This window comes from Hesperophylax consimilis, chromosome 23 (assembly GCF_061612785.1).
Source record: "Hesperophylax consimilis isolate HC1 chromosome 23, BYU_Hcon_1.0, whole genome shotgun sequence".
NCBI lineage: Eukaryota > Metazoa > Arthropoda > Insecta > Trichoptera > Limnephilidae > Hesperophylax > Hesperophylax consimilis.
Genome location: NC_142858.1, coordinates 11,863,305 through 11,877,350, shown reverse-complemented (window position 1 = coordinate 11,877,350; position 14,046 = coordinate 11,863,305). Strand labels below are relative to the sequence as shown.

Genomic DNA, 14,046 nt, shown 5'->3' with positions numbered 1-14,046 from the left:
AACAATTCATCATATTTCAAAGTAAATTTTCATGTTCTATAAAGGCTCTATTCAAGTTCTGTTATTATTTAAGTTCTGTGAATTAACTGTCCCATAGTGATATAATGACAGAGTTTTAATAAGACTTTCACAAAACCTGAAAATTAACATGAAAATTTGATGATTTGTTCAAATTCTGCGAAACATCCTAATCATCCCATCCTAATCCGTACCCTTTAAAATAATATGGAGATTGTGGGGTCTTTCTCCGTTACTAAACCGAACTAATTTGATTAATCAATTCGAACTAATAGTATTTTGATTTCAAAATTATTTTACTAATTTTAAAACTTTATTTCAATTTTAAGAATTTTATTAAATTATTACTTTTTAGTGAATAACTTTATTTTTCATAGAAAGAGGAAAATCTACAGAGCTTGTAGTTCTTTTTATTAATAAGTAATCAAAGGCAACAGGAAAACTTTATTGTGAATATAAAATTCGAATGATTTATGTTTAGGTGTAAACATATCGAATATTTAGCGCCTAACCTGCCACGCGATACCGGCCATTAGTGATTTCTTCACACGCCATCCGGTTATACAAGGAATTAATTATTTATTCTTTGGAATTATGGTTTCACATTAGTGACCATAACTCCAAATTAATATATACCTATAGTAATTTAACAACTATCTTTAATTATTATAAATGCGTTTTGTTCTATCTCTACCGGTGTGAAGTGCATGCAAAAAAAAGTAAGTTTTATTTTGCTATGGTTTTCTTTAATGTTGTCTTCTGTCGTCATAAGCAAAAAGGCAGTTTTTTTTACAAAAACTATGTTTTGAAATACCTTCATGTTTATGAAGCTAGATAAATGCTTACTAATTTAAAACCTGCTACATTTAAAAAAAAAATTAACCAAATATTTTTATTCATAAAAACATGATATTTATCGTAGACATTTACATATATGTGTATTTATTAAATCACCACTCTCGGCAGCAGCATGTTTCATGGTGACCAATGGAACATAGTTATTTTGTATAAAGTTTAGTGTAAACACACAAATTAAATGTATAAATATTCATCAGCATATTCTTCGACCTTTCAAAAGCCTTCGACACAATACATCACTCTCATCTTTTTAAAAAACTAGAAAACATAGAATTACTGATAATGTATTGAGATTTTTTAAGTTATATGTAAAATAGGGTGACCAGATAAATCATTAAACGATAATTCATCACATCTTTAAAAAGTTATATAAAGTCATGGAAAGTGATGAAACAAAAACTTTATTAACTGGTATAAGTAGGTTAGGTTAGGTTAGGTCAAAAATTATTTTTTTTCGTCGTTTTTAATGACTTTATATCACTTTTTAAAAGTATGTTGAATAGTCACTGTCTTGAGTTAGCATGGAACCGTAAAATAGAAAGCAAACCAGCGTGTGTATTTATATTAAATTCGGGGTGCCTCAAGGACGTATTTTGGGTCCAATCTTTTTCTTAATTTACATTTATGAATGGTGGAAAAGTACATGGCTATTCAGAGCTGTTCACCAAACACGGCTAAAGCCATTTCAAGGAAGGATTAATTTCTGAATGGTGGTCTTGCACCAGGGCGATATTGAAAGTTTCTTCTACTATACTACGTATTATTTTCAATGAGTTATTTGTGAAATAACACCAATTAATGAAATAAAATTTATTTATTTAGAGACCTCCGTCTTGCTTGTCGACAGCCTTTCCCCACGACCACGTAGGCCGTCTTGGTCGATATAGCGTTAAAAAAGTGGTCTATTCTGGAGGATTAGTTGAACTGATCTTATAATTTGCCAGCCTGCGGTATCCAAAACAAAAGAAGGAACAATGAACGCTACTCGAGATCACGTACTTAAATTTACTATTTTGAATATTTGTAGTATATTTTTTAAAAATAAATATTTTGGTGTTGTTTAAAATGGGGAATCTTTGAATCATAGCCGAGGGAACAAATGCGTTCGATTCCTACCTAGGCGTCATGAGCTCAATCCAATGCAAGTTAATTCCTCCATTATTGTACAACCATATATTCATTTTTTTTTGCGTAATTTGCCTTCAATGTGTATCATTTTGTCACTGAGTCCGGACTTCTCTGACATTGAGACCCTATGAATGGAAACTGCACAAACATAAAGCACAGTTGCGCATGACAACAATATAATTATGTTTCAAGTAACCTTTAAATTTATTGTATATACCTAAATAATAATTGGATGTATTGTATAGCGCCGTTTTTTGATAAAATTATCTAAAAGGCAATTTAACTATTAGGTGAGTACTACGATTGCTTGGGTCGCAGGCCCGGGCCCGATGATTTCAAGCCCCCTTGCAGGCTGGGGAACCCGCGTGACCATAGGGTAAAGCAAAAATTGCAAGGGGCCCCAGAGTGGTCCAGCAGTCAGGAGTCCAGTCAGCAGATCGTTCGATCCGCCCCTGCGCATCAGCTGTTGTTCCTGATATTGATCAAGACTAATTCAAATGTTATTTAGTTGTTGTTTCATTATAGCTCAAGAATAAAGCTATGCTAATGTTTTTATGAACATAAATAAATATTAAGCATTACTTCTAATTTTTTACTTTCCGATTTTCCCTCGTAAGAGTACTTTGATTTCTTTAAATATATATTTTATGATTTCTAAAAATATTATGCTGTACAATATACCTAAATAGACTATCGTGTTTTATCTATAGTACGTTTTTAGTTTGTGTTTTCAGTGTGAATGTGTTAGAGCATTAAACACAAGAGTCCATTTATTTCTTAAATATTCGTCAATTGAAATGTATATTTTAACTATGGTCAAACATGAATTAAATTATGAAATTTACCGTTCACAGATTTTCATTGTCGCAGTAAGTAAAAGAGTGACAGAGAGAACAAAAGTCCAAAATGGACTTCCGTTGTTTATCTTTTAGGTACATTTAGGATGGGTTGTTTCGGAGAATTTGAACAATTCATCAAATTTCAACGTTCATTTTCTGGTTTTGTGAAAGTCCTATTCAAGTTCTGTTATTATATTATTGTAGGCTAGTTGCTTGACAAAACTGAAATAAAAACAGAACTTGAAAAAATCTTTCACAGAACTTGAAAATGAACGTTGAAATTTGATGAATTGTTTAAATTCTCCGAAACAACCCGTCCTTAATGTATAGAATGATATTAAAACAGAACATAAGCATTTGCTGTACAGAATTTTCCAAGATTATATATATGAATTTATATATATTATATGAATTTAATTAGGTACATGAAAAAATAAACAAAGAATATAATAATTCATAAGTAAGGCTTCAAACAAACTTTCTGGCTTCTCCCAGATGCAGAACAATATTTATGCTGTTTATGAAAAGTAAGTTTATCATCGAGAATCATAAGAAAAAACACAGTATAATACCTCATCCATGGAGCATTTTTTCTAACGAAACTTGATATACTGTCATATTGCTTAGTATAACGTATATTGTTTTTGTCTTTATTGCAAGGGACTTGGAATTTAAAAGAGAAAATTTCATCCTTTTGTTATTTTTATCAAATGGCTGTCTTTTTGCTTATGACGGTAGCAGTGATTTTTTTAGAAAACCCATTGTCAAAATAGAGTTATTTTTCATAAAAAGAGCAAAAAACCGACTTTAGATCTTCTTTGGTAATCTGGTCACTGGTTTGACTGGTTACCTCTACGGTATGATTATGTACGTAAACCAAAATTCATTAAATTAGCACGAAAAGTAAGAAAACTAATAAATACCCCACAAAGGTTATCTTTTTATTTTCATCATTCATAAAAAAATTTTCCGCGACAGTATTTTAATTTTGGTTCGTCAAGAAAAAATATTCTGTAATGCACAACATTTAAAGTTTAATAATTTGATGGGTGCTTTAGATATATTAAAGAAAAAAATATTTCGGATGCACCCAACCACCATGGGGCCTAAAAAAATAGTAGGAATTATTAGAAATATGTAGTATCGAGTATCACAAGCAAAAAAAGTATTGGATTATCCCCATGTCCCCTGCATATTTCAAAATCCCTACGGACTATTAAATCACAAACTAAAATATTTTCAAATGTTTCTGACTTTCACCCTTAAGAGGCGTTCTAGGTCATCAATAAATATATACATATATATTAAATTGTGAAACCGCACAAGAGTCCCAACACTCCCAAGTGCTCACTACCTGGAGCCAGTAAGACTATGGCATCCCTAATTAAGGTATGTTGTGAGGCTGAAAGGAGGCGAAGGAGATGAGAAAGAGGAAGATGGGAAGTACCTGGCTAATCAGATCTGGTCGCCAATCACGGCAAACGCCATTTCAAGCAACGTTTCAATTCTAAATGGTGGTCTTACACAAAGGCGATACTGAGAGTATCGTGCCGCATATATATGCGGCATATTATATAATATGTATATTTTTTTTAAATAAGTACTTTGTGAAATCAATCAAATAGAATTTACTTGCGCAGGGATTTGAACCCGCTACCTTCAGTTGTTAATCGAGAGCCTTTAGCTTGACTACGGAGGCCGACAAATATTCACGGGACGAGATGTGGGATAACCAATGGATTTAAAAATTATATTTAATACGACGTATTATGTATATTGTACTATAATATTGTATATTATCTTAAATTTAAAGCAGAAGGACGTGAATGTGAAAAGGTTTTTGCATTTCCAATGTGCAATATTTAGAATCCTTGATAATATCAATCTCACTGTAATCATCAAACATACTATTTTCGGTTATTTGTGATGTGAAATATTCCTGCGTTAAATTATCTCTTCTAATGAACTTTTAATTTTCAAAATTGGTGTTGATCGTGGGAACAATTCAGACAAGCGATAAAGTAGGTACCATGGCTAATTTAATATAATTAATTAATAATTCTGTATTCGAAATTTCAATTTCTTTTGTTTTTCTCTCCGATCGTCTTTAAAACGGGGCAAATTTATTTTTAAAATTATTTCAGCTTCACAAATCCAAAAATATCCAAAATAATCCAAATCAAATAATATAATAACATATACGTATTATGTAATAGTTATTAATGTGTGATTGTAAAAAAAAATTAAGACGATCGATTTTTTTATTCGGTGTTTGGTTAGTTGGAAATATGAAATAAATTTCAAAAAAAGGGGGGGGAGGGGGTACCAAAAACACATTTTTATGTTAATAGTAACCAACGACCAACATTTAGAACAGCACAAAAACATTGATTTATCGCACGTAGTTTTACATAGTGATTACGTGTAAGTTCATTTATAGTTTGCAGACTCGATCTGGTAACTAGCACGCTAAGATAGACAGTCGATAAGCTTTCAATTTGAAAAACTTTTTGGTAAATGTCGTTCTTTATGCAGAATAATTGGCTTCATGGAGGTAAACTAACTAAACTTTTAGAATTGAAATAAATCGTACGCACGATCCATATGCATAATTAATTAACTTATGAAGCGATTAATTGATAACTTTTCAATTGCAGGAATAAAAGTGTTAGTTATGATTGGTCTTGTGAGCTAATTAATTCCCATTTTAGTGTCAAAAATACGTGAACTGCCAATGTAAACGAGTGTTAAAGTTAAAATTTCAATTCGACATTGTCAATTTATTCGAATATCAACTTTTACGCGGCCGTCTGATTTTTAGAAATTTCAATTCATAGACAGATGCACCAGTGTTGCCACAGCATAACGATTTCCTTTTATATTTCATTTCAATAGTTTTTTGGGTATCGAGCACGCAACGTGCTCGTGATAATGGCATAAAATGATCGGTAATAATCGGATAGTGTTAAGTTATCAATTTGGTCCAGCTATGTTACGGTTACCATTTTAAAAACTGATTGTTGACAAATGTTCTTTCCTATATGAAAAAATGCAATGTTATTGGTAATCTGTAATGGGTGGATGGAAATACATTTTTTTGTTTTGCTCCCAGGATCGTTTGGGGTTCAGGATTTTTCTTTGTTATTATCGTTTATTAATAATTTTTACGACATCTCTCTAGCGTAATAAAAATTGTTTTCGGGTTTTCACCTTTGAAGATGATATAATAACAATCTATCTTCCTCTAAAATTATCTACATTCGCCAAATATTATAAATTTTTTTGAAAAAAACCCTCTTAAAGTGAAGGATCGAAAATGCTACATTTAGCAAATTATAGTTAGAAAAAAAAAACATCTAAAATATGTAAAAAATAAAATGACTTAGTCCATCCTCTCACGGGGCAACTGCAACTAAACAACTAAGGGTCGCAGACTTGTTGGCAATCGAGCTTCTCTTACGGCGCAACTGAAGTATACGATTTCACAAATTATCTAAGCTTGTTTAACCACACAAAGAAAAAGGAAACTTCAGCTTTCATCTGTCACTGTAATATTGCGTTAAAAAATATCCGCAGAATCAAGTGATGATGAAGTCACAATTATTTTATTTCTTTTCTTGCATAATCGTTAAGTCTATGGTCGTAAATACACCAAAATGTTTCAACCTTCTGAACAAATGTAATGTTTTCCTGCTCAGACAAATTGTAATCTGACAGCTCTTGAGACATGGAAAAATCGTTAATTTTTTAAAAATTAAAGAAACGCGCAAGTGATTTGCGAATGACTGGTTGCGTTGCCGTTGCACCCTGTGTGGACCGCCTTTGAAATACACTGAATAGCTAAAGTTGCCAACTGGTATTTTTTTTCAGTTGTCCCGTGAGGGAATGGATTTAAATTAAAAAACTAAAACAATTGAGAATTTATACCGCAAGACCTAAAAAGAATTTGTTGTTCCTGGAGTTACAGAAAACATGTAGTTATGCTACGCAACCAACGTCTGATAACTTTTTAAAATTTAACAGAACAGATTTTTATACATTCTTAGCAACCACTGACAAGGACTGAATTAAAAAATATATTTTGCGATAAAACGGAAGCGATTTGGGTAAATTACTTAAAATAACTTACCAGTCCAAGGAACTCTGGTTGATGACGAAACTCAACTGAACTGCCGGAACTTCTTCTCGGCTTAGTTATGTCAACCCTTAATATGCCACCAGGTCTAATATCTGCAACCTTAAAGTTATATATTTATTTTAATTTCAATAACTATTTTTTACGAAAAACAAATTGATTAATCAAGTAATATCGCAATAAAATAAAATAAAATGTATGATCTATAAAAAAGTAAGCTGAAAAAAATTGGTTTTTAGAATATAAGCATAACCAATAATGGCAATCACCTGGGAAGAGACTTTGTAGAACCAGAAGACATAGCCAAATGACAACCCAGGGGAACATTAACTCAAAGTTAAAGTAACCCGCTCCCTATTACAAGGGAGCGGGTTACTTTAACTAACAAATTAGATAAAATGAGAACTAGCACAATGAGCCTATGACCCAAGTGCTCACGAGATATGTACGTAAACAGTCTCCTTTTCATTAAAAATAGAGCGCAATGGAACAATATTGATAACCAAATAAAATAAGGATTTTCTGTTCCCTTTTTAACTATCCCGCATCCAAGTGGGGGAGTAGGTAGTACCCAAAATTAATATCCTCCTTATATTAGCTTAAATACTTGAAATAAAATTTTAGAATTTTGCGTATTCCTGCGAAAATACATAATTCACCATGAATAATTGACTGAATAATCGGGATATCTATAAATTAAAGGCCCATAAGACAGAAAAATCATGGGGTCATAGGAAAACCCACTTAGACGTTTCGTTTGGCATCTTGGCCTGTCAAGAGTTAACAATACTCCGCTTAAAGCCTATTCTGTCTATCAAACTATTTTGTATTAAGCTTATTTAATTTTATTAAAATAAATATTCAATTTTAACCCCACTACAAATCTTGGTTCGCTTTGATGAAATTGTGAAAAAAGGTTGCAGGTACATTAATTACAAAAATATTAACATGGCGATCAATTTATGCTTATTTATAGTCCCTGACATGTAAAGATCGCTAAAAATAAATAAATAATGTTGTACATGCTTTTGTAAAATTATAATTATTTGCGCATTGTAAAACATGATTATAATTCATTATAACATTCACAACCAGAGATGTAATAAAATTAAAATCGGCAGATGAATTATTTTACAAACTAATAAAAAATCATAGTAAATAAGTAGTTATATTAAAGTTTTCACGGCTTAAGAACAACATAAGTACTTCAAAACATGTCGTAAGATACTTAGACACCCTTAATATGCAAATTAACCCCATAAAGCCTTGAATATATTACCAACCGCCGAACACAAAACATCTTAATTAATGAGATATATACAGTGTTGACAATATTTACCTGTTTAGCACTTCCGCTCGGTTCCATAGCGCGGGAATCTAATTTGAAACTACTGAAATTCTAAGTAAAATATAAAAAAAAACATTAAAAATCAAAATTATAACTGATGGTGTTTGATTATAATTGAAAGTATTTAACACTGAGTCCAGTTATCGATCGAAGTCAACATCTTTCTATAAAAAAATGATGAAATGACTCGAGGGATGTTGGTTGTTGAAAAGTTCGATGGTGAATGGTGCGCGGTGACACAATTGCTTGCTCAGACTAATGGGTTCCAGGCAAAATATGTTTTCATAATCAACAGCTCATATCGTCAGCAAATAAATTAGGGCCGGTTTTGAATGCCACGACTCTGACAGCTAACGCCTGAAAAGTGAAATATAGTGAGCGTGAGTCGAAAAAATAATTAACATTAGTTACCAGAAGAAGGGTTCGAAGCGGATTCAATTAGAATGGTTTAAATTACCTTTTGTTTAAAAAGCAATTATTTAAATATGTTAATTCCGTAAGTGACTAACTATTTCTTCATATTGAAATGAGGAGCATGCCTACAAACATAAGTACATACATATCGTTAATGCCTAGTTCACACGAGGACGGGACAATATTGTATTGTCCTAGCTCCGGACCTATTTTCCTAGCGTAAACAAAACTTTCCATGACAGGACAACGGACCCAGACATTTTCTTAGAGATAAACAGGCAAGCTATCTCCACAAGACAGTGTCTTACCCATAGACATATGAATATTAGTAGACCTGCCCTAAGTGATTAAAAGCGTATTATCCCCACTCCCCATACCGGTTCCATTGGAGCCGGCTGTGCTCGCGTATGGCCTCAAGTGAAATTTGAAAACGTGACGTCATCATTCTTGTGCGAACTATGGTCGAGGCATCATCGGTTCATTTTACGAAATAACACGGCAAAATGTTGACTTGTACTATGAAAACTTGTAAAAATAGATGTGAAAAAGAGAATAAACCCAATTGTCGTATTACATTCCATATATACGCATTATTTTACTTTATTTTAAGCATATTCACATCGTATAATATGAATCAGTTGTTACTATCACATCGAGAAACGTCTGGACGCGAAACACAAAGCTGGTTGGTTGCTGGGAAGTAAATTATGAACATTTATAAAAGTGTCTTAACTAAATACTTAAACGAAATATTCGACTCTGAAAGTAGAACCGAATTTTTTTGCTGAATTTGGACTTCGCAAATTTGTTCATAACGTGGCGAGTAATTTGCGCTCCCATGTGAAAATGTATGTTCATTCAAAAGCAGGTTTTACTTTTAAGAAGTAAATGGTGATATTATAATGCGAGATGCCTATTTACTGTCAGATTGATTTATTGACGAATCACAGTCAGCCTTACTCCCTTCGTTCTTCAACAATTGATTTTACCCCTCGCCATTATCTTCTCGTCTATTAATTCTTATGTCTGTGGTCTTACCTCTATGGTACGGTAAAAAATAGGTGACGGTGCTTTGACACACCGAGCTTCCGTAACTTGATACTTTCGTAGTGTGCTGTCGTAAAATTTTCGTTCGCTGATTCTATTTCAGTAATAAGTTAATTTTTGTTTTGTAAAAACATGTTTTTACATTGTATTATTTTGATATTAAATCGTAAAAGATCAATGGTGTGGCACATAACGCCGTCTTGTTGAAAGTAAACGTTGTCCAGATCAATACCATCCAATTCCGGCCATTAAAAAATCATCAATCATCTCTCGATAATCTCGATAGCGCAATCCATTCACCGTAACTGTTGCTCCAGCCTCATTTTCGAAAAAGTAACGTTCAATGACTCTGCCGGACCATAAACCACACCAAACAGTCACACGTTGAGGATAGAGAGGCTTTTCAACAATAACTCTTGGGTTTTCCGAGCCTCAGATGCGACAATTTTGCTTGTTGACGAAGCCATCGAGGTGGAAATGGGCCTCATCACTCAAGATGATTTGCATTTGATTCACTCAAGTGAATTTTAATAATTTCAATGCGTTGTTGAAGCAAAAATAGTATCCAATCAATAACAAGACTTAATGTTTGAAAGAAATACGAAAAATTTCTTCAAGATTTTTATGTTTTTCGTAAATCTAAATAGTGTTTGTCACGCCAAAAATAAACGGTGTAATAATAATTCCGTATTATTTTCAGACGGCTACACTTTACGAAAAGCATGATCATTGATCTCATATAATTGTTTATTTTTATGCCAATCAAATGGGAATTATTGAAGCAAGGTATGAAATTTTTTTTTTACGCAAAATCATATTTTAGTGGCCGATGGGCACTTCCGGCACTCAAAAAGTTAAGAAAATATATATTTCTATAAGTGTATTGAAGTAGTATGCTTTATTTCTTTACAAGCATTGGTTTTAAATAATCTTGTTCCGAAGTAAATAAACCATTTCACTAATTGCGCCCTTTAGGTGATTTAATACAAATCATCGAAATAATATTAACGTTCTTCTAAGTAGGCACATCAAGAATGCTGATTAGTTTAATTTTGAATACATCTATTTGAATTACATTTTTATCTTCGGGAATGAACGAATACAAAACTTTGGAAGCGGAAATCAAACCTCTTCCGGATATTCGATTGAGCTGAAACGCGGCAGATAGATATGTTGTAAATGACAATTTAATTTACATGCATATACATATATGTATTTCATTGAAATGGGAATACATTACATCAGTTAATATACGAAATACATATCGGCCCTACCAGAAGGGTATTTGATGAGGTTGCTAGAGTGTTGCTAAATTAATAATTTGGGAGGCGGGTATAGGTACCGCCGCCCCAGGAATCATTTATTGGATATCCAACACCTCTGCTATAGGTCACCCGAAGTGATTTTCTAATTTTGGTGATTTAGCAGGGGTGCCCGGGTTCATCGGATGAGATATGTTCTTTCTGCGTGGCATGCCGGATCGGGAAAGGCAAGTTTGGGGAGACCCTTCGGCCTCGCCAACTAGTCTCTCTTGACCCATCGCTTTCATCACACTCTGATTCCTAGATTCCTACCCATCCCTCATACCATTTTCCTTCTCAGAACTTCCTCTACTTCCTTTCCTTAAAAAACTCTCCACACAGCATCCCTAAATCCCTAAATCGACGACGATTATTCTATATCGCCCGGAACGCACGTCTTTTTGTCGCGCTACAATTTTGTTTCTGTTTCCTATTATCAGCGCTTGATAATTAACCGAAATGGGTGACAGTAACGAAATTTTGATTGGGCTTCACCTACTAACGAAAACGATTGAAAGTTTGAGTGACAAAATGTTGTTTTTTGAAAGGGAACAGAATTCCCTTAAAAATTTACTGACAACGTATGTCGGTAGTGTTAAAATGTGTACATGTACATGCAGTGTCTCTTCGTCGAACGCCGCAGGTCCGATCCCCCCGGACCCGCGCGTCTTGCCCGCCGCGCCTGCCGCCGCCGCACTAGCGGTCACTACTTTACTACGCTCGTCCCCCTCCGCCCCGCACCTCTCAACGGGGCCCAGCGACGTACAGCCAAACAGAGCGGCTAGCCCACCACCTGCCACAACCCAAGCTGCCTTAGTCGGCCGCCCCAACGCTCGTAAGATTACCACGAGATCTGCTACAAAAAAGGGCAAATCGGAAGTAGACCCTCAACCTGCTATAACATATGCTTCAATGGCATCCTCTGTTCCAGATCCATCGGTTCCGATGTCCGGCCCATCTAAGCCGAAGAAGATGTCAACTCCCGTTGCCCAACCTACCGATACTGTAACATCGAAGACTGCAGAAACCGATACAGCAGAATCCGAATCGGAAACAGAAGCCTATACCTCCACTTCGGCTAACCCCAATTGGCGCCGAGTCACGCATAGGAAAAAAAGACGACCAGTACTTCATGGTACCGCGACTGAGCATAAAGGCCTCATAGCCGTTGAAAGGCGCAAGTATATTCATGCCTGGCAATTCGATGTCAACACTACGGTCGAGGATATTGTAAATTTCCTTCTCAATATAAACAAAGAAATTGTTTACGATGTTGTCAAATTGACAGCCAAAGCTGACTACGCCTCATTCCGGATTGGAGTCCCGGAATCGAAGCTTTCATTTTATATGGACCCGAACATATGGCCAAATCATGTTGCATTCAATGAGTGGTTTTTTCGGAGAAATGTTGCAACCAATGATAAAACGAAACACTCTAAGAGTGAGAAGTAATTCTAACCTCTCTATCTATTATCAAAACGTTCGAGGGCTAAATACGAAATTAGCAGTATTTAAAAACAACCTATTTGCTCGAGATAGCTTAGATTTAATAGCAATCACTGAATCGTGGCTGAAACCAAGTGTGCATAATTCAGAGCTATTTCCAGAAAATTATGTTGTCTTTCGTCGTGACCGCCTCACACGAGCGGGGGGTGTCGTCCTGGCTGTTCGTGCTGATTCTGTAACCCATGCTGAGAGGATTTCTTCAATGGACCTCCCCGACACTGAATCCCTGTGGGTGAAGCTATCCTTGAAATCTTCAACTGTTTTCGTATGTGTGATATATGTGCCACCTCGTTCTTCAACTTCGTTATACTACAACATGTTCGAAAAAATAGAAAGTAATTATAATCTTCTCAATGACAAAAATATCTTAATATTAGGTGATTTGAACCTCCCTTCCTGTAACTCCAATATTGTGAACATGTTTAACTATTTTAAATGTTTCTACGGTTTGCAAGAATATAACTTGATATGTAATGATTATAATAACACTCTGGACATAGTTTTTTGTAATGCCAAGGATCTTATAAAGTGTGTTGAGAAATGTCATGACCCTATTACAAACGAGGACAAGCACCACCCTGCTTTGTCTATAAGTATTAGTGAGACTCACTCAGGTGTTGCAAATTCATGTCTAAACCCAAGTTCAATAGAAGTTCCCTCCTATCATGGAGCTAGAACCATAAACGCATGGAGATTCAACAAAGGAAATTTCCACTTATTATATGAATTGCTTTCTGAATGCTCATGGCAACCGGTCTGCCAAAGTTCAACAGATATAAATGCATTATGTACAAATTTTTACAATTCAATTTACAATATATTCGACAAGTGTATACCCATTTACACACCTAGCACTACGGCACACAGAGTATATCCTAAGTGGTACACTGATAGTATTATTTCAAATATTAAAATTAAACATATTTTTCATAAGCGATGGAAAAAAACACGTCACAACTTGGACTATGCTAGTTTTTCAGCCTATCGCTCCATCGTAAAACATGAAATCAGTGAAGCTTTTAAAAATCATTTAACTTCAATGGAAGAAAAATTATCTATCGATCCCAAACAGTTTTGGAAGTACATTAAGGATCTAAAAAAATCCAACAACTCATTTAAGTCTATGATTCTTGACGGAGAGGAATTGACTACTGATGATAAAATCGCAAATAGTTTTGCGACCTTTTTTTCATCTGTTTACAAAAATGTCCAACCAACTCTCAATATTGACTCTACCCTTCACACTGTACAGATTGGGCCCTCATTCGACCTGGTCAGTATTTCAGAAAAAGATGTTAAGGACGCACTCTCAAATTTAAAGAAACCTCACTCCATCGGTCCTGACAATATTCCAACATTTATACTAAAGGGTTGTTCCGACCTTTTAATACCACCATTATGTCATCTCTTCAATGTTTGCCTAAAAAACGGGATTCTCCCAGACATCTGGAG

General features: G+C 34.4%; 1 protein-coding gene across 1 annotated transcript in view; it reads right to left on the bottom strand.

The window, feature by feature from the left end:
* LOC149412327 (transmembrane channel-like protein) overlaps positions 1-12,778 on the bottom strand; it is a 62,425-nt gene extending 49,647 nt beyond the window's left edge. Inside the window, exons 1-2 of the mRNA XM_089645704.1 lie at positions 12,730-12,778; positions 11,703-11,941 (exon numbers count right to left, since the gene is read on the bottom strand). Of these exons, the coding sequence (XP_089501830.1) occupies positions 11,703-11,941; positions 12,730-12,778 (288 nt within the window). The remainder of the gene's footprint in view (positions 1-11,702; positions 11,942-12,729) is intronic.
* Between the last annotated feature and the right edge of the window lie 1,268 nt (positions 12,779-14,046).